The following is a 22016-nucleotide window of genomic DNA, read 5'->3' as shown; positions in this document are numbered from 1 at the left end:
ATAAGTTCCAGGAGGAATACAGACTTGAGAAATAGTCATAAAATAAGCAAAAGAAAAATTAGAGGAAAACATTTGATATGAGTCTAAGCACAGAGATCAAGAAATGATAAAAATGTTATGTTTGCTTGTATCAAAAGTTGCATCCCATTCTGTAGGTTGTCTGTTCACAATGATGATAGTTCCTCTTGCTATTCAGAAGCTCTTTAGCTTAATTAGATCCCGTTTGTCAATTTTTGCTTTTGTTGCAATTACTTTTGACATTTTCGTCATGAAATCTTTGCCCATGCCTATGCCCTGAATGCTATTGCCTGATCTTCTTCTAGGGATTTTATAGTTTTAGGTTTTACATTTAAGTCCTTAATCCATCTTGGGTTAATTTTTATATAAGGCATAAGAAAGTCATCCAGTTTCCATTTTATGCATATGGCTAGCCAGTTATCCCAGCATCATTTATTAAATAGAGAATCCTTTCTCCATTGCTTGTTTTTGTCAGGTTTGTCGAAGATCAGATGGTTGTAGATGTGAAGTCTTATTTCTGAGATCTCTATTCTGTTCCATTGGTCTATGCATCTGTTTTTGTACTTGTACCATGCTATTTTAGTTACTGTAGCCTTGTAGTATAGTTTGAAGTCAGGTAGTATGATGCCTCCAGTTTTGTTCTTTTTGCTTAGGATTGTCTTGGCTATATGGGCTCTTTTTTGGTTCCATATGAATTTTAGTTTTTTCTACTCTGTGAAGAATGTCAATGGTAGTTTAATGGAAATAGCATTGACTCTATAAATTACTTTGGGCAGTGTGGCCATTTTAACAATATTGATTCATCCTATCCAGGAGCATGGAATGTTTTTCCATTTGTTTGTGTTCTCTCTTATTTCCTTGAGCAGCAGTTTGTAGTTCTCATTGAAGAGGTCCTTCACTTTCCTTGTTCGCTGTATTCCTAGGTATTTTATTCTCTTTGTAGCAATTGTGAATGGGAGTTCATTCATGATTTGGCTCTCTGTTTGTCTATTGTTGATGAATAGGAATGCTTGTGATTTTTTTTGCACAATGATTTTGTATCCAGAGACTGCTGAAGTTGCTTATAAACTTAAGGAGCTTTTGAGCTGAGACAATTTCTACATACAGGATCATGTCATCTGCACACAGAGACTTCCTTTCTATTTGAATATCTTTTCTTTCTCTTGCCTGACTGCCCTGGACAAAACTTCCAATGCTATGTTGAATGGAAGTAGTGACAGAGGGCATCCTTGTTTTGTACTAGTTTTCAAGGGGAATGCAGCCACTTTTTGCCCATTCCCCATGATATTGGCTATGAGTTTGCCATAAATGGCTCTTGCTATTTTGAGATATGTTCCATCAATACCCAGTTTATTGAGTTTTTAACATAAAGGGATGTTGAATTTTATCCAAGACCTTTTCTGTATCTATTGAGATAATCATGCAGTTTTCGTCTTTATTTCTGTTTATGTGATGAATGGTCTAATATCTACAAGTAACTTAAATCTACAAGGAACTTAAACAAATTTACAAGAAAAAACCCCATTAAAAAGTGGACAAATGATATGAATAGACACTTCTCAAAAGAAGACATGTGGCAAATAAACATTAAAAGAAGCTCAGCATCACTGGTCGTTAGAGAAACACAAATCAAAACTACAATGAGATACCTTCTCACACCAGTTAGAATGGTGATTATTAAAAAGTTAAGAAACAACAGATGCTGGTGAAGCTATGGAGAAATAGGAATGCTTTTACACTGTTGGTGGGAGTCTAAATTAGTTCAACCAATGTGGAAAACTGTGGCGATTTCTCAAAGACTTAGATGCAGAAATAACGTTTGACTCAGCAATCACATTACTGGGTGTATGCCCAAAAGTGTATAAATTATTCTATTAAAAAGATACATGCACGTGTATGTTCACTGCAGCACTATTCACAACAGCAAAGACATGGAACCAACCCAAATGATAGAATGTATAAAGAAAATGTGGTACACATACACCATGGAATACTATGCAGCCATATAAAGATATGAGATCATGTCCTTTGCAGGGACATGGATGGAGCTAGAAGCCATTTTCCTTAGCAAACTAGCACAGGAACAGAAAACCACACAACACATGTTCTCACTTATAAGTGAGAGGTGAACAATGAGAACACATGGATACAGGGAACAACACACACAGGGGCCTCTCAATGGGGCACAGGGAGGGAGAGCTTTAGGATAAATAGCTAATGCATGTGGGGCTTAATACCTAGGTGATAGGTTGATAGGTGCAGCAAACCACCATGGCACATATTTACAATATGTAACAAACGTGTATGTTCTGTACATGTATCCCAGAACGTAAAATAAAATTTTTTTAAAAAAGAAAAATTGGCCAGGCACAGTGGCTCATCCCTGTAATCCCAGCTGTTTAACAGGCTGAGGCGGGCAGATGACAAGGTCAGGAGTTCAAGACCAGCCTGACCAACATGGTGAAACTCCATCTCTACTAAAAATACAAAAATTATCTGGGTATGGTGGTGCGTGCCTGTAATCCCAGCTACTCAGAAGGCTGAGGCAGGAGAATCACTTGAACCAGGAGGTAGAGATTGCAGTGAGCCGAGATCACGCCACTGTATTCCAGCCTGGGTGACAGAGCAAGACTTCGTCTTAAAAATAAATAAATTAAAAATAAACTAAAAAAAGAAAAGTTACCAGAATCCAAAAATTCTAAGAACAAATTAAAAGACAAGAAATTAGCTACAAATATGATTGCAAAAATATTCTTAAAAAATATTCTAACATAGAAAGACCAATATTCCAACATAAAGGTAGTCAAATGACATCAGGAGATGATCCACAAATGAACAACTGCAAATGGTCTATAAATACATGAAACGTTCAGCCACAGAAATAAAGGCAAATTAATGAACAATTGAGAAGGTATTTTTATAAGTAATTGGATAAATCTGACTTTGGTTTAGGGAAAATAGGCCTTTTATAAATCAGTTGCTTGTTGTGTAATGTGATGAGCATTTCTGAAGGTCAATTTGGCAATATGCAACCAAAACATATTTTAACATTCATATCCTTTGACCTCTGTTTTAATTTCTAGGAGTCTATTCTGAGGAAATTACCAGAGATAACATGAAGATAGATTAAAATGATATTCATCACAACTTTATTTATATCGTGATTAAAAATTAAAAGCAATTAAATCTACAGATATGGTAATAAGTAACATGATTAAATAGAATTCTGGGAAATCATTAAAATAGTGCTTTTGAAGATTAAGATGTGGAAAATAGTGACTATGTACTGCTTAAGTTACATGTACACTATATCATTCATATATATGTGTGTGTGTATATATCTATATATATATATATACACACACACACACATACATTTTATAGAGAAAGACAAGGTCTCATTTTGTCACCAAGGCTGGAGTACAGTGAGTCCATCATAGTTCACTGTAGCCTCAAACTCCAGAGCTCAAACAGTCTCCTGAGTAGCTAGGACTACTGGCATGTACACTATTAAAACATTTTTTTTGCAGAGAGAGGGTATTGCTATATTGCTCAGGCTGGTCTAAATTCCTGGCCTCAAGCTACCCTCCCACCTCAGTCTTCCAAAGCACTGGGATTACAGGTGTAAGCCACTACACTTGGCCTCAAATATATTTCATGAAAGACACTGTCAGTTGTAAGAGGCACCATTATTTTCTCTGGCCCCCAAAACAGAAATCAACAACAAAAATTACATTCAAGGTGTAGACTGTAATAGAAGACCCTAGCATAAAGTAGGGTAAGGGTAAATGAGAAGTAGATCTATCTCTAGAAGGGAACTGTAAAGAAACCAATCATTCTTTGTTCAGATTGTGGTTTCAACTCCTACTACCAGCATCATCTACAAAGCTTAAGCAAAGAGAAAATGTAAACTGCTCATAGGGGCAAGCTGTGGTTGCACCATCCACTGCACTCCAGCAGAGATGACAGAGAGAGACCTTGTCTTAGAAAAAAACCAAGTAGTTCTGCTCTACATCTTTTCTTGGTTAACAGGCTTCTCAAACTTAATATACCCAAAATTTAATTGGATATATTAAGTTTGAGAAGCCTATTAGATATCCAAGAGGAGATTTAGAGCAGAAAAATCACTGCTCAAAGGATGAGACAAGGATAGAGCTATACATTTGGGAATCATTGTATACAGATGGAACTTAAAGCCACATAACTGGATTCCTGTGTTGATCAACACAGGAAGTGAGGACAGACAGGGCAGAGGAGTGTTGGGTATTCCAACATTTCAAGATGGAAGGAGGAAGAGGAGCAGCAAGCAAATGAGACTAAGTTGGAGGAGCTAGTGAGGTAGAAAGATAAAGAAGCATTTTCAGAGGGAATTAGTGTTCAATGGTGTTGAAAACTTCTGAGGCATCAGGAAAGACTGTTTCAGTAGGTAGCTAGTAGGTATGAGCAGGGCAGGATACCACATATACTAGGAGTGTTGGGTGACCATTAGTTTATGGTCAGGTGGTTAACAGTTTCTTGAAAGTAATAATTGCTAAATAGATAGGTAATAACTGCCAGGGAAAGGCAAAGGCAGTTTTCTAATAGAAAACACCTGAGGTCAGGCGCAGTGGCTCACACCTGTAATCTCGGCACTTTGAGGGGCCAAGGCGGGTGGATCACCTGAGGTCAGGAGTTAAGAGACCAGCCTGGCCAACATGGTGAAACCCCGTCTCTACTAAGGAATACAAAAATTAGCTGGGCATGATGGTGTATGCCTGTAATTTCAGCTATTCAGGAGGCTGAGGCAGGAGAAACATTTGAACCTGGGAGGTGGAGGTTGCAGTGAGCTGAGATAGCAATACTGCACTCCAGCCTGGGCAACAGAGTGAGCCGCCATCTCAAACACCTGAAACTGATCAGCAGCTTCCCAAGAAGATCTCAGAAGTAGGGAGAAGGCAGGCAAGATCCTGGAAGTATGCCAACATTTAAAACCCCAAGCCAAGAGGTCAAGCTATGTACTTGGTATCTGAAGTGGCCTGTTTGGCCCTCTTCCAAGTGTACTTTCCTTCATTTTTTTTCTTTCCTTTCTTTCCTTACTGTTCTAAAGCTTTTTAATAAACTTTCAATACTTCTCTGAAAATAAATAAATAAATAAAAAGTAAATTTCCCTCCAGGAAGAAGAAAACATCCATCCCCCTGGCAGAAATGAACCTTAATGCAGGTAGGCAGCAATTTTATCTTTGTTTGTAATTTTGACAACAATTTTAAGGTATCATTGATTCTGAAATGTATTATTTCTATATTAGAGCTGTTAAAAGGTGAAAAATTATATGTTTAAAATAAATGGAGTGTATTCTCTACATGCAAATGGAAGGAAATGCTCAAAAATTTAGCAATGGAGACAAATCTGTTGGATTACATATGTATTTTACAAAATTTCACTATGAGTATGTTACACATATTTAAATGTTTACCTTAATTGAGATTCTCATGATTGTCTATTCTATATGCAAAATTTGATCTCCTCTGGTAATACAAATTACAGCCAATCCTTGGCAATGAATCTCAGACAATAATAATTTTTTTTAATTTTTTCTTCTTTTCGTACATCGATGTATGCACCTTGTGCATAATAATTATCTAATAGGTACCATCTCTCTTTTGTCATCTCTCTTAAGGGCAGTGACTGAAGTGGGTGGTGATAACCCCAGTTTGCAGAAGAGGAACTTAGGTTCCTTGAGGTCAAAGTAACTTGTCTAACAATTTCTGTTGGAAAGCAGTGGAACTTAAGAGTCGGGGCTTATCCTATTCCACCAACCTCTCTAGCTGCCATTTTAAAATTCAAAATAAAGCCAGTGCCAACAATTGTAGACAGACCAGCCATGAGGAAGGGCAAAAAGCACCTTTGAACCAGTTGGTTTCAAAGCTGTCTACAAATCTGTGGTGTATTCTTTCCTACTGTCTCCATCCTCACACCCTTGGGATGCCATGCCACAAAAGCAGAACGCTTTGTTTTAACAAGATCCTAGGTGATGGAGGCTCCTTCAGATGGTACCTGAGGAGGAGCTGCAAATTCAAAACCAGGAGCCCCTCCTCTCAGGCTGCATCTCAGCAGAGTAGGTTGCAGACTGAGTGCCTTTGATTCTGCTATTCTCTAGCAGTTAACTTTCAACTCCTCTCACCTGGCCCGACCCTAGTCTCTACTCCCAGTTTTAAAAATAAAAAGGCTTGTGGAAGATTGGAAGTGGGAGGATTGGGAAAGGCTGCACGCCAAGCACCACCTATGCACCATCACTACCCTGTGCCTGTTCCTGACCCTGCCGCTCAGCACCCTGCTTTCCCACAGGAGCTTGGCCCAACCCTGCTTTATCTCCCCACTCTGAAGAGGAGGATTGTTGTTCTGTCCCTAAGCACACACCTTTCATTTCTCTTTTGGTTCTCACATCCAATTAGTTGTTTCACTTTATAGTTTGCAGGCGTAAGAGGGTTTGTTTTTTGAGAGGGAGTCTTGCTCTGTCACCCAGGCTGGAGCGCAGTGGCACAGTGTCAGCTCACTGCAACCTCTGCCTCCTGAGTCAAGTGATTCTCCTGCTTCAGCCTCCCGAGTAGCTGAGATTATAGGCACCTGCCACCATACCTGGCTAATTTTTGTATTTTAGTAGAGATGGGGTTTCAGTACATAGGTCAAGCTGATCTCGAACTCCTAACCTCAAATGATCCACCCACCTCGGCCTCCCAAAGTGCTGGGATTATAGGCAGGAGCCACCACACCTGGCCATAGTGTTTATTAAGGAGAAACTTGGGACATTTGAGAAAGGAAGGTGCATTAGTCTGTTCTCACACTGCCATGAAGGGAATACCTACTACTGGGAAATTTATAAGAAAAAGAGGTTTAACTGACTCACAGTTCCACATGGCTGGGGAGGTCTCAGGAAACTCACAATCATGATGAAAAGCACCTCCCCACAGGGTGACAGGAGAGAACCTGAGCACCCAGAGAAGGGGGAAGCTTCTTATAAAACCATCAGGTCTCGTGAGAACTAACTCACTATCACGAGAACAGATGGGGAAAAAAAAAATCACCCCCCCATGATTCAATTATCTCCACCTGGTCCCTCCACAAACCGTAGGGATTATGGGAACTACAATTCAAGATGAGATTTAGGTGGGAACACAGAGCCAACCATATCACGAGGGATGTGCAACTGGCAGAATTTTAGAGAGAAAGGCCCCCAAGCTGGAGGGCTGGAGTACAGAGATGAGTGAGCCAATGCCTCCATCCTGACCAGCCACAGCAATGTGCTACTGCCCCATTTTACCTGTGACTATTAAGCTCATTCTTTTCCTGAGGGGAGAGGAATTTTAAACTTGGCAGTTTGATTTATCAGCCTCCTCAGAAGAAACCTGAAGCTCACAGCTGACAAGTCTGTGCCTGCAGCAGCTCTGAGGTTGGGACCTGGGGGTAATCACGGCCCTGGTGGTGCAAATATGCTAGTGGGGGGGGCCTTATGGCTGCTCCTTGCCACCCGATACTGTCCTTGTACCAGTGGTTTCTGGAAGCTTTTGTTAAAAGCCAACATAAAGTGTGACCCACTCCATAGTTGTCTCCTTTAGCCCAGCCAGTGTGAGTCCTGCCACCAGGAAAAACCCCAGTGGTCCCTGCCCAGCATTCAGAACTCAGACCTGAAGCATTCCTTATCTCTGAGTCCATACTGGGCCTTGTTCCAGGAGGAAGCCCCAGGCCTGGTCAGTGGAGATATTAATAATTTCAGCACTTTGGAAAAGGACTATGTTTGTTTTGCCTGCCATAGGTCGTTATTGTTAGCAGGTGTAGGAAAGGACTTCTGAAACACAGCCAATCCTTCCATTGAGAGACCAGGTGGCGGGTGGGGCAGGGTAAAGAGGGATATGTGGTTAGGAGCGTTGTCTCTGGAATCAGAACCATGCTTAGATTTCAGCTTTGACACATACTGATGGTGGTTTGGCCTTAGGCAACTTACTTAAATAGTTTCATTTTCTTCATTTTTAAAACAGTAATAATTGTGTTGTCAAGAGAACTCAGTGAAATAATGTAAAATGACTATCATGTAACATCACTGTTACTATTTCTAAACTGGTCTGTGAAAGCAACAACTTGATAATATGACTTACTTTTTAACATTCCTTTGCTGTTCTTCATTGTGATCCCTTAACATTTCAAAACTCTATGCTCACACATAAGACTTCAGAAAATGTATTATCTCTTCAGTGCTTCCTTTTAAAATGATATATTCCCTATTCCAGCAAATAGAAAAAGGGGGTACACTCCTGACTAGCATAAGCTTAATGCAAATACCAGACAAAAAGGGAAAATTCACAGGCCAATTTCACTAAATAGAGAAAATAGCAAAAATCCCAAACAAACCAAATTGGTCAGCAAACCAATGGTCAGCAACATGGAGTGAGAATTACACATCATGGCCAAGTTGGATTTATTACAGGAATGCAGTCTGACATTCCTGGCATTGTGGCTCACACCTGTAATCCCAGCACTTTGGGAAGCCAAGGCAGGCGGATCACCTGAGGTGAGGAGTTCGAGACCAGCCTGGACAACATGGTGAAACCCCATCTCTACTAAAAATACACACACACACACAAATAGCTAGGTGTTGTGGTGCTTGCATGTAATCCCAGCTACTCAGGATGCTGAGGCAAGAGAATCTCTTGAACCAGGAGGTGGAGGTTGCAGTGAGCTGAGATCATGGAACCTGGTGACAGAGCAAAACTCCATCTCAAAAAAAGAAAGAAAGAAAAAAGAAAATCAGTATAATTTGTCACATTAACAAAATAAATGAAATAAGTAATATGATCATCTCAAATAGATATAGCAAAAGCATCTGATGAAATTAAATGTTCGTACATTCTTTTGCAAAAAATAATTCTTAGCAAACTGGTAGTAGAAGGGAACTTCCTAAATCTGATAAAAGATATTTACCAAAGACCCAGAGCAAACATCATATTAATGGTGAATTCTCTGGTGTATTCCTTTTGAGTACAGTTTTGAATGCCCAGAAGTTTTGATATAGTCCTTTATTTCTGAAACTTGTTGCTTTTCACTCTTAACTGTTTTTGTACTTTTGAAACTACTATATCCTTTTTGTTTGCTTTGAAATGGTATACCTTGTCTTTCATCTTTGCTAAATGATTCATCTCATTGTTTTCCTCAACTACTGTGTTCATAATGTCTTTCTTTTATGCTTAGTACTTCTGCTTCAAAAAGGCAAACATCAAAATGTAATTTTTTTCTCAATGTGAATAACATTGAGATCAGATACCATGTATGGCAGTGTTGAAAAATTATTACCACTGGAACTAGGATAGTGTCATTCATTACAGAGTTGTCAATCTGACTGCAATGGACCAGTTTGTGCATTCCAACAGAAGACATTAAATCTTGAAAATGACTGTCTATAATTAGTCCTGTGTTATTAAAATGTTCCGTAATGTTCCTCTAAACATATAAGCTAGTGTAATATTTGTTTAACCATAGGAGTCTTAAAAATTAATTCATGTGATTACATCTTGTAACAATATGGCTTGGTTGTATGGCGACGTCCCTAGAAAATAATAGGGAGCAATATAAACGAGAGAAGCAGACAGCAAGAGTGATTATTTATATAAGCAGCCATGTGGGTTGTTGAATCCCATTTGCAACCTCAAGGAACTAGCCATGAGCCGTGCAGATTGGCCACTTACTCTGTTATCCGTCATTATGAATTCTACATTGTTCTACATTTAATATTAGCCACATTTTAATACATCACATTGAAATAAAAGCACATTTTCAAAAATTACATTGTATTATATCTAAATAAACCTCTAATTATATAACAATTTGTCATTTTCATGTTCTATTATGCTTTAATAACATGGAAAAATCAAAATTGCTTTTCTTGGTTTTCCCCAAGGACAGCTCAATGTACTTAAAACACAACTTAGTTATAAAACAGAAGCTTATCCTATATAGATATTGGTCGAAGAAATAGTCTCTGTGTAATTAAAATGTGTAGAGAAGGCATATTATTTTCATAATGTCAGAAAAAATTTGACTTTATATTTTGATATAATAAAGTATATGATATTCTAGTATTAGGTTGGTACAGTGAATTCCTATTTACCTGGAATAATTATTAAAAATGTATCCTGGTAAATTTAATATCACAGTTACCTAAGAGTTATAACTGAATTAAAAGATAATTTCAGAAAATTATAGCACTGACACTATAAGCAGCTTAATTTAATCTTTGATGAATTAGGAAACAATTCACAAACTTACATTGCCTCATTTCATAATGACCCTCACTTATTATAGGATAAAACTAAAAATTCTAGCTATTTGATTTTTTTGATTAGTTGGATTTTGAATAAGCCATGTATTTTGGAAAGGTCATGAAAGCTGTGTCATATATACATTCCTGTATTTATCTATTAATCTTTCTTACCCCTGTTAATGGGCATTATAGAAAAGAGAGATTAAAACTTATGCCCCATTGGAAAGCAGACTTGAAAATTACTCCAGTAACTCTAAACCAGAGTGTTTCAAAGAATGATCTATGGACAGCCCGTCTTAGAATTACATTGGGTATTTGTTAGGTATGCAGATTCCTGAACCCTTCACCAGACTTGCTGAATTGCTGTATCTGGGAAAGACCCAAGAATATTAAGAAACTTTCCAAGTAATTCTGATTTTAAAGTTTGAGACCTACTGCCATACAGTTTCTGAATCTGATTGTGGTATCAATCTAGGGAGGATCATCAGAGCAGCTCCAAATAATTCTTCCCATGAATGTTGATATTCGGAAAAAAGTGACAAAGATTGAAATGGGTGTGTTACTTCCCACAAAGTAGAAGAAAGGAAATAATATGTTATGCCCTCAGGCCAAAGGAATTTTAGAGGCAAAGTTGGAAACAGTTAAGAGCTATTTTATTCATGTTGACAATATCAGTGTTTACTTTGTATACGGGGTTTCCAATGTATTTTTCCTTATTGATATGAAGTAACATGAAATTAGCTGACTCCCATTTGATTCGCTTGGAAGATGTTTTGATTGTTTTAATGCTTTGCTTTTACTTCAGATACTATAGTAAATATCTCTTTTGGGTCTTTTTCCACAAAATGTCTTGAATTTTTCAGAGCTCTGGTTGCGATACAGTTACATATTTTTATTAACATGAACCATTTTTACTTGCTCTTGTAACTATTATCACTGGGAACAGAGTATAAATGTTTTCTAGAAGGAACTCTTGTTTTATTTCATTTTATGTTACCATGAAAAGATAAGTGGCTGATAGTTTATCTGCTGTATTTGTTTTCTCTGTGAGAGTTGAAACACATAAATTGTACTTTAATCATTCCTCCCACCACTATGAAGGGTCAGTCAACAGCATGTATTAAGTATCCTTTACCCTTTGAGGAGTCACAAAAGGATGAAGACTCTCACTTCCTCTGCAAATTTCTTTATTACTATTGAGAATTTAGTCAGTATCCAAGTCCTTCCAAGTGTTCCCCTATATCTCTACTATCCATATATCCAAAAATGAGCATGGCTCACTTTTGCTCAGGAGCAGCCTTTATTAGGCCACAAGCCAGTTGTGAAGGTTGACCTTACTTTCTCTTCCACTTGTCTTCTCCAAAATACCCCCAACAGGCCAGGCACAGTGGCTCATACTTGGTGTAATCCCAGCACTTTGGGAGGCTGAAGCAGGAGGATTTGAGCCCAGAAGTTCGAGACCAGCCTGAGCAACCTGGCAAAACTCTGTCTCTATCAAAAAAAAAAAAAAAAATTAGCCAGGCATGGTGGTACACACCTGTGGTCCCAGCTACTTGGGAGGCTGAGGTAAGAGAATTCCTTGAGTCCGGGAAGTGGAGGTTGCTATAAGTTGTGATCATGCCATTGCACTCCAGCCTGGGTAACAGAGCCAGACTGTGCCATTAAAAAAAACAAAAACAAAAAACAAAACAAAACAAAAAACAGAAAAGAAAAGAAGTAATACTCCCCAAGGATTCAGACTGCAGGTCTTTTGTGGCCTCTAGCTTCACTGTGGGCTGTTCTTGGGCACTGTCAATCATTAATTGTGAATCACAGTCTTTCCCTGTATCTACAAGAGAAGTGAGTGGAAACCATGTCTCTTTTCCTTGCTGCTTTGACCTTTCAGTCTCCACAAAATTAGACATCAGGGCCTGGCAAGGCAATTCCAGAACAGAATTACAAAGTAGGAGAGAAAAGGGTTAAAGTTTTGCAGCTCTACTTTGAATTTCCCCTTGCATCACCCAGGGGTCTTATGGTTTCAGAGAGAGAGTCACCTTCCTGAAAGCTTCTGCTTGACCAGCTTGTAGGTTCAAGTTATGACTCCAAATGGATCCCCTTCTTTGAATCTTTCAACTATCCCTACTCCTCCACTGAAAGGAGCCTTATAGTCTGAGCCCTTCTTCCTTCCCACTCAAGCCATACACTGTCAATCAAGAAAGGCCACAGGCTTAGAGAACCATGGGGAAAATATCCCTCGTGTTGTGTGTGTGTGTGTGTGTGTGTGTGTGTGTGTGTGTTCATGTGTGTAGGTTGGGGGATGATGAGTGAACTGACTGTGGGCCCTCCAATCCATGCTTCTATTCAATATTCTCTCCAGCAGGAACTCTGACCTTATAGTTCCTTAGCTAACCAACCCATACATTAAACATGCACATGCACCCACATATACATATTCATATACATTATACAGTGTAGTATTTTTAATTATACAGTGTAGTATCAAACCTGTATTGAGAATAAATATAGCCATAATGTTAATAAGGCTCATGCCCTGGCTGGAAAATAAATAGATCTGGGAAGAAAACTGACATCTTTACTGATCTCTTCAAGATCTTCAAGACAGCTGGACTAACAATGAATTTGTCTCCATTTTACACTGGTCACATTACACAAGTTTTTTGTTTGTTTCAGAATTTGTCTCTGATGGAAATATGAGGACAGGGGTGGGAGTGAGTTTACCAGTTTCTATCTAGGGCTGCCAGATTTAGCGAATGAAAATACACAATGCCCAGTTAAACTTGGACTTCTGGTAAACCATGAATAATGTTTTAGTGTAAGTTTGCCCCATGCAATACTTAGGATATACTTATACTAAAAAATGTTTTTGATTTTTATCTGAATTTCAAATGTATCTGGACACTCTGCATTTTATCTGGCAACTTTATTCCTACCCTATCTCCTTGTTCATCTTGAGTCTCACTGTTACCATTTAGTCTAGGGGTCCTCATCATCTCAAGTCTGGGTATCTGCAATACTTACCTGGGTGAGCTTCCCAACACTATTCTTTCTCCGATCTGCCCCACTGGCCACTTTTTAGAGACTATTTTCTTTCTTTTCTCTCTTTCTCCTCCCTCCGTCCCTCCCTCCTTTTCTCCCTGTCTTCCTTCCTTCTTTCTTCTCTTTCTTTTTCACTCTCTCTCTCTCCTCTTTCTTCTTTCTTTTTTTTTTCTGACAGTCTGTCTGTCATCTGGGCTGGGATGCAGTGGTATGATCATGGCTCACAGTAGCCTTAATATCCCAGGCTCAAGTGGTCCTTCCACCTTAGCTTCCCTAGTAGCTGGGACTACAGGGACATGCCATCAACCTGGCTGATTTAAATAAAAAATTTTTTTCTTGTAGAGATGGGGTCTCCCTCTATTGACCAGGCTGGTCTCAAACTACTCAAGGGGTCCTTCTGCCTTGGCCTTTCAGGGTGCTAGAATTATAGGCATAAGCCACTACACCTGGCTAGAAGCTACTTTCATTAGGTTCTCCTCTACTCAAGAAATGATGATGACTCCTATTGCTTTCCAAACTGGCTTCCAGTCAGTGTGCACCTATATACCACAATTAAAAATTTTTAATTTAAACTTTTAAGTTTTCCTTCTTTCACATTCTACATTTTGTCTGTCAGCAAATCCAGTGGGCTTCTCCTTCCAAATATATCTGCAATTTTATCACTTTCTACCACCGCCACTACATATTTTCTACTCCAAATCACCTCCTGTCTCACCTAGGTTATTTCAAGACCTCCTAACAAGGTATGTACAAGCCTTATCGGAATAGCCAGAGTTATTCTTAAAATGTGAGTCAGATCATGTCACTGCTGCACTGAAAACACTATGATAGCCTCGTCTCACCATGAAAGCCCAAGTCTTTATAATGACCCATAAGCTCCTACAAGATTGCCTCCCAGGTCGCAGCTCCTAATGCTCTCCCTATCTCCTCACTGCCCTTTATTTATTTATTTATTTATTTATTTATTTATTTATTTATTTATGGGACGGAGTTTCGCTCCTGTTACGCAGGCTGGAGTGCAATGGCGCGATCTTGGCTTACCGCAACCTTCGCCTCCTGGGTTCAGGCAATTCTCCTGCCTCAGCCTCCTGAGTAGCTGGGATTACAGGCACACACCACCGTGCCCAGCTAATTTTTTGCATTTTTAGTAGAGACGGGGTTTCACCATGTTGACCAGGATGGTCTCGATCTGTTGACCTTGTGATCCACCCGACTCGGCCTCCCAAAGTGCTGGGATTACAGGCTTGAGCCACCATGCCCGGCTCACTGCCCTTTTTATGCTCTACTCTCTAACCTGGCCTCTGGGATGGGCCTCCTACGGAGCAGGACTTTTCGCAGACTTGGGCGCAGACTTTTCGCTTGCTGTTCCCTTACCTCCCAGATATTGGCTTGCTTTCTTCTTTCAGGTCATTACCATTACTTCCCCAACACTTTTAGCAATGTTTTCTGCCTTATTTATCTTATCAGTAGTTAATACTCTTTAACTTACTAAATATTTTACTGATTTATCTTGTTTATTGTCTATCTAGCACATAGCAAGCATTTGGTAAATATTTGAGTGAATGAATGACTGCAAAGATGATTTTCTTGTTAAAGATATTTAAAAAAATTGCATCATATATTTTGATGGCAATTCTAAAAGTGATTTTTCACAAAATAGTTTGAATAATTAAATGTGTGTGTAGTCTTCTAATAGTATTGCTTTGAGGGAGTTAAAGATTTAAAAAAATTATAAAAATAATTACTGTTAATAACTAGATATAAATATAAAAAGTAATTTTGAAGAAAAATGTGGTGAAGAGATTACTAAATCTAAACAGATTTCTTTAAGAGGTAATTATGAATACAAACACAGGACTCAGCTGTGAAGAGAAACTATGAATCATGAGTCATTTAAGACAGAGGAAATCATATCAGATAAGGCTTTAAAGGCAAAGGGTGACTTTGTAGTGATTGAAAGTTGGGAAGTAATGATACAAATTAATAATATTAGGACTATGTTGATATGTATTAAGGACTTACCATGTGCTAGCACGGGGTTCAGTGCTAAGCACTACGTGTGGTAGGTACCTTTGCTTTTCCATTTTATAGACAGAAGTATCAAAGCTTTAGAGAAGTTTCTTGTCCACTGCCCACAGCTTTCATGGTAGAAGCCACACTTGGATAGATCTGTCTAATACCAAAGCCCAAGTCCCTGACTCCTGAGTGGTCCTGATTCTTATGTGGTGGTTGGGCTGTAATAGCAGCTTGCAGGGTGAATGAAAATATCCTGAGGCACCATTTTGGAGAGTAACATGCCATTTTCCAGGAAATGTAACACAGCCAGAGTTTCCTCTACCACTGGACCAGATTGTAGCCATTTTGGCTGAACATCGGATAAAAGAGCTGATCTGAATTTAGGGCCAACTTGTTTGAAAAATACACACCTTTAGAATTAGACATACACATAAATAGGGTGAGGTACTGGCAATACAAGAAGCACTTAGGAACAGAGACTGAGTAATTAAAGAGCAGAATCAAGTCTCCTATCAGAATGCTTCTGTACCATTTAAAATGTTAATTCTTCCCATTGTCCTGGTGTGTGTGTGTGTGTGTGTGTGTGTGTGTGTGTATGTGGTGTGTAGTTGATTTTGCCTCTTTCGCTTTGTATTATAAAACCTTGCCAAAAGCCAAGCAGCTTTGCTGGTCTAGAGATGATTACTTAATTCTTTATAATATGGAAAATCTTGTTAAATATTTATTACTTACTGCAGCATATCCAAGGCAAAATCTGGCAGAGTCAGGCACCACGTCAATCACAGGAGTACAAAGACTTCAACTTTCTCCAGAATTAATCAACAAAAGGGATAGCTTTGACTTTGACAAATGGAAAATACCACAATTGGAGATGCAGCCAAATCACTTCACTATGAAAAGAAGGAAAATGGTCAAGTTAATTTGGTCTTCTATCTGCTTAGGAGTCCTACCTGATTTCCCGGTAGTGAGTGCTTATTATGTTAATGCACTTGGTGACTGCGGGCTGGATGGTGTCATGGCAATGGAGATCATTTTTCAGAATCTGAGAGAAAAATTCAGGCATCTCCCTTAGCTGGTCAGTATTGATGGTGTGCCCCCCAAGTTGTTGAGAACAGTTCTCAACCCTATTCCCATTGTAGCGCACTGAGACAGGAGACATGCTTCTATCAGTATAAAACAGTGTTCTCAGCGGTAAGAGTAATAACCGCCCACTTCCCACTATAGGAAAGCAGAATTTGGGGAGTTTGTACTGAGTGTAGTTTGAAGAATTACATCCCATTAAGAGGTATTACTCTTGCTCTTCAATTGAGCATTAATTGGTTTAGAATAGTGGCACTCGTCTTGCAGTCATTGGCATCCACGTAAGATGCTTCTTGGGGTATGTGAAGTGGGGCTGTCCCAAGGCTTTGTGCACTGTCTGAGGGGATTTTATTAAAGAGCTGAGAAGAGCTCCTCGGGGAGGTTACAGCTTGGATGCCTGTGATGTTTACCTATTCTGTTTGAAAGAGGCTGCCCCAAGCACAGCCCTATAAAAAGATAGCAACAGTCTGTTTCTTTAGGATAGGTGGTCATGTTCTGTTGATATGTGACCTTTCCATCTCAGCTACAACTGAAGAACTTGCACCTGGCTGGGGGGTGGCCATTCTATAGGCTGTTCAGTGGCTTGTGAGACAGACTCAATATTAAGAATAGTGATAGAATCAGATTCTTCCCCCTGGGGCATTTGGTTATGAGATATATGGAAAGAGTTGGCACCTTGTTATGGGAGCAGAAGTGGAAAGACAGGCAGAGAGACAAAGAGCTGTGGTTGTGCAACTTGAATTATTCTGTGTTCTGAAGACATTTCATGAGTTGCAGCTGTGGTATGCCAGAGCTGGCTCTATGGCCCTGAGAACTGGTTGTGTACATCCCTTCCCAGCCCTGCCCTCAGAGACACCTGGTTGGTGGGAGTATTTATACCATGTGAACTGGTTAATGCTGCAAATCAGGGCCTCTACCCCTTTCATCCAGATCTGGTTGTTAAATGTTTACCAGCACACCAGTGGGTTGGGGGAGGGATGGTGTAGAAAGCAGGCAGAAGCAGCTACCTCTTCTGGGTCTTTGGCCTTAAAATCAATGTGTTGAACGGAATATGGTAACATGATTGTTATTAACACATTTAAAAAGAATTGTGAAATATATGATTAAAATATCAGTAGTTAAACTACAAAACTCACAGGAATGCGGTCAAGAGGGTGGTACCTTTCCTGTTTCCCTAGCTATCAAAGGCACAGGCCCCACCCACCATGCCCACAAAGGATGATCTGACAAGCCAGGTAAGCCTCTCGCCTTATTTCCACATGTATTCTTTACCTTGGTTACTTGAGGTAACCCGAGTGCATATCAGTTACTTAAAACCACAGGCGCCCAATGAATACAGTTGTTGAATGTCACCTTTTCTTTTTTTTTTTAATGTAGAGAAAATAAGACAGATTAGTATGGTAAAAGTATATATACACTTTAGAATTTAGGATTTAATTCTGATACTACTTCACCTCTTCCTGGTAGCATATTATTTATCTATGCCTCAGTATCCTGAGCTGTAAAATAGGGATAAACATAATCTCAGAGATATTTGTAAGGATTAAATGAGATACCAGGTATAAAACATCTAGCACAGTGTCTGGCACTTATCATGCACACAGTAACTTTAGTGTTTTTTTTTTTGCCACACTTAACATATTTTTTCAAGCCTTTAGAATAGCTGTTGGCATGGCTGACAGTGATGTCAGCTATGTTAATAAAATGAACTCTCTATTTTTACTAACATGAATTAGGTTGTAATGATATTGCATTCTTTATTCTTTATTTTGTGTTTTTGTATGTAAGGTTCTTCACTGAAATATTTAAAATATAGTCATTATTATAAACCTTTGAAACATGCTTTACACTTAGGGAGCTCCTATATGGTCTACAAATGGCTTTGCTCATTTTATTTTTGTTTTTAAACAAACATTTGGACTATGGGCGAAGAACTTTGTAAGGTGTTGTGGGGGAAGTAGAAAAACAGACACTTATGTAACACAAGGCTATAAAAAAAGAGGAAATGGAGGGAATACTGAAGAGTTTCTTCAGTATTTCCAACTACCTAGGTTCTGGGTACCTAATTGAATAGTCATATGTTATGTGTCATTTAAATCATTCATTGCACTAAAATTTAGTCATCATTACTTTATCTGGGTCATCTACCCTTAGTCCCATTATAACTGCCAGTGCATTAATGGTGAAATTTGCCCATTTGCCACATGTAATTCACAGGATGTGGTGTTTTTCAGTACCAGATGTTTTGAGGGGAGCCACTTGGAATGGACTGTTTTTTGGCTTATGTGTTTTAGTACTTCGCCAGAATTGAATTTGTTTTGAAACAAGGTTTCGGATTTTCAGATATAGCATTTTAAACAAATAGTGTGATTTAAAAATTACCGTCACTTTAGTTTATGTTGAAATAATCCACACTCTAAATCTGTTTGACATTTACCCCGTAAGTATTTTGGATCAATAAATCATTTCTGTAGCATTTAGCATCTTAAAATGTTCATAAGTAATTACTTAACATCCTACATCTCCAGGTCCTGCCCCATTAGTTTGAGGGAAAAAATATATTATAGTAATTAAGACATAATTATGTTGTCTTGAAAGCTAAGGGTCATTTGGACTTGATTACCCAAGGAGTTATCAGTGCCAAGGAAAAGTCAGGCAACTACAGGCTTGGGCCTGTAATTAAACATCTAGGACAGACATTTTGTTCATCAGAGGTGGCACCTTCTGAATGAATTACAGCACTGCATTTTAGACAAGCTACAATAAATATAAAACTAGTGTGTGGAGGGGGGTAGGGGTGGAGATGAATAGAGATTGGAGGTGGAAAGACCGGTGAAAACTTAAGCATTTTGTTGTGAAAAACTATTATTCAGCCAACCTGCCTGGGCTGCATCTACGATGTTCAAATATAAGTCTGGAATGAGCCCCTGTGCAATTCTGGCTACGAACACACACACACACTCACCCCCACTCTGCTGGAGAGGGCCGGCTCACCTGGAACGCGGGCGGCTGGTTCTCTGTATTACAGCGAGTGCTTGTTCAGTATGTACAGGATGGCCAAGTAACTAACTGGCAGCGCTGCTCCTGACTTACTCTCCCACACTTAGAGAAGTATTTGCCACAACTTTTTATGCCCTCACCCCCAGCGCTCTCAACCCCTGACACGTCTTCCCACAGGCTGGCTGTCCGGTCTCTTCGTGTTGGTTTGTCCGTCTCCCACTCCTTCAGGGGTCTCAGGTGGAACACGCCAGGTGGCTCTGATCTGGGATCTCTAGTTGGAAAGGGATGCCTGCCCCCTGGCAGAGGGCGGCCGGTAACCCTGGGGCGTTAGAGGAGGAGGAGGAGGAGCTGGAGGACCGCGCAAAGGAGGAGGGAGTTGGCGGCCGCGGAGTCCCGGGCAGCGGGCCCCGTCCGCGGCCGGCGCGCTCCACGGTCCTCCCTCGCTCTTCTCCTATGCTCATATTTGGACTCGGCGGCCCGTGCCCAGGAATTTCCCGTCATGCCTCCCGCCGCCCCGTCCGTCGCCCGGAGCCGGGGAGGGAGGGAGAGAGGTTCGGACAGCGGCGGCGGCTGCTTGGCATTTCCATGAGCCCGCGGCAGACCCTCCCGCGCCCCCTCTCGCTTTGCCTCTGCCCCTGCCTCTGCCTGGCCGCGGCCGCGGCTCTGGGAAGTGCGCAGTCAGGTAAGTTCGGGCTCTGCTCCCCTCCTCACCTCACTCCTCCCAACCCGACCCTGCCACGTTAGGGTGTGACCCGAGCCCAGATCCCCTCCACGCCCCTTCGGCCTTCTCCGGGGACAGCCCCTGCCTCTGCCGAGAAGGGGAGCAGAAGGTTTGCGCCCCGCGCCAGCGATGAGGGGCGGAACGGAAGGAGGTCAGGGCTGGCTACCCCCCCACCCCCACCCGCCGACGGGAGGCGTCTGGCCGCCTCACTGACACCTTATCCCGTCCCGGGAGCAAGCCTGAAACCACGGGAGCCTCTCGCCAGGCGCGGGCCCCTGAGAGAGCGATCTGGCTGGGCAGCCCGCGGGAGCCAGGAGAGGGGACCATCCCGAACCCTCTGCTCCGTGCGTCGGCCCGGCCAGGGTTGCCGCTCGGATAACGGGCCCGGGGCGTGGGAACTGGCCCGCCAGGCCTGCGCTTTTCGCCTTGCGCCTCCGTGAGGACTGGGGCTCAGGGCCGCGGGCGGGCGGCGGGGAGGGGCACACCCCGGGGGCGCACCCGCCGCTTGCCCTCCCTGCACGGCTGCCACGCTGCTGGGCCAGGCTCCCGCGGGCCCGGCTGGCATTTCACAGGCCAAAATCGAACAGAACCCTGAGTTTGCCAGGTACCGGTTTTGCTTTGTTTTTAAATAGAAAAAGACATCGAAGTCTATTTTTAAAGTTTTACACTGGACTATTTCAAGTCTAACTATGTGAATGAAAAGTGCTGTTCCTGCCTTATTTGGTTTCAGGCTAATAGCTATCGAAAGTGGCAGTTCTGAAGTCGTTACAGTAAGATGTTATAAGATAATCTTCTTGAGTCACGTGGAAAATATTAGGGGGAATTTAATATCAGATTATTATTTTAAAAAGCAATTATTTAAAAGTACAAAGGTAAAGTTAAAGGTAAATGTGAAATTGCACGGACTTTTACATTTGTGATGAGTGGTCATCAAAGCTTCTTGCTTCTTTTATCTGGAGTGGAGGAACATAAATTATAATTCCTTAGAGCTGAGACTACTTAGGAGATTTTAATTTGCTTTTGTTTTTGCTATTAATAGATTAAATTGTCAAATAAGCTGTATCAAACTAGGACTCATAAATTAGTTGAAAGCTGACTCTATGAAGCATAGATTATATTCAGTACTCTCTGGTTTATCTCTTCATATTTTCATTTGCAGGGCTGGTGGCAAAATTAAGTTTCAAAGAAGGTTTTGTCTATTAAAAATCTTCAGGGTTCATATAACTTATAAAATTGTCAGTTCAGATTAATGGCAGATTTTTTCAATATTTAACTTGATTAAATTTGTAATTTGAAATAGTAATTTGAGCAGTGATATCAGTTTCATGTTTGTTTCTGCATAGTATTGTTTTTCAAAAAAACACTGCTTTTTATAGATTCATATTTTAGGATTAACTTCAATAGCACTTCTTGGGAAATACAACAAGTTCTAATTTCACATTTTTATCAATGGATTTCTGAAAAATACTGTGCTGGATAGTGAACAGTGGATTTTATTGCCAGGAAATATATGTTTGCTTTCTTTTTCCTTAGTGATAGACTTACCTAATACTTGTGAAATGGCCTTCAAAGACCAAAATCCACTGTAGTGGCCCCTTGCCAATAATTTTGAACACCAAGTTCATATTTGGACCATTAAAACATATATTCTTTTAATTTTGGTCCCAGTTGATATAATCAGTCTAATTTCTGATGACTTTTGTTAGGGCCCTATATGAATATCTGGAAATTTTTGTATTAAGATAAGTAGCTCTTTGCCATTTAGCATTTTGTCACAGTGCCGAAAATGCCCATCTGCCAAGGTTGCAGCATACAATGTAATTTAGATTTTGAATTAACACATTGCTTTCTGTTTT

General features: G+C 40.3%; 1 protein-coding gene and 1 long non-coding RNA gene across 8 annotated transcripts in view; one reads left to right on the top strand and one right to left on the bottom strand.

The window, feature by feature from the left end:
- Positions 1-5576: 5576 nt before the first annotated feature.
- LOC103795294 (uncharacterized) lies at positions 5577-19778 on the bottom strand. Of its 2 annotated transcripts, none has more exons than XR_008473792.2 (3): positions 19434-19778; positions 16092-16249; positions 5577-8767 (listed from the first exon to the last, which is right to left on the bottom strand). It is a non-coding gene; the product is annotated as an uncharacterized LOC103795294 (long non-coding RNA). The 2 variants fall into 2 exon arrangements; XR_622834.6 differs by lacking the exon at positions 5577-8767 and adding an exon at positions 11589-11798.
- The window catches only part of MSRB3 (methionine sulfoxide reductase B3), a 209941-nt gene continuing 207539 nt past the window's right edge, over positions 19615-22016 (top strand). For 3 of the 6 annotated variants that reach the window (XM_035256188.3, XM_054238310.2, XM_054238311.2), the window contains exon 1: positions 19615-20121. In XM_035256188.3, the coding sequence (XP_035112079.3) occupies positions 19725-20121 (397 nt within the window). In that variant the 5' untranslated portion in view covers positions 19615-19724. Of the gene's footprint in view, positions 20122-20663; positions 20765-22016 lie in introns of those variants that run through there. The other 3 variants (XM_078336123.1, XM_078336122.1, XM_035256190.3) reach the window with 2 other exon arrangements.

Source organism: Callithrix jacchus, chromosome 9, assembly GCF_049354715.1.
Source record: "Callithrix jacchus isolate 240 chromosome 9, calJac240_pri, whole genome shotgun sequence".
NCBI classification, from domain to species: Eukaryota; Metazoa; Chordata; class Mammalia; order Primates; family Cebidae; genus Callithrix; species Callithrix jacchus.
This window is presented reverse-complemented; position numbering and strand designations above follow the sequence as displayed.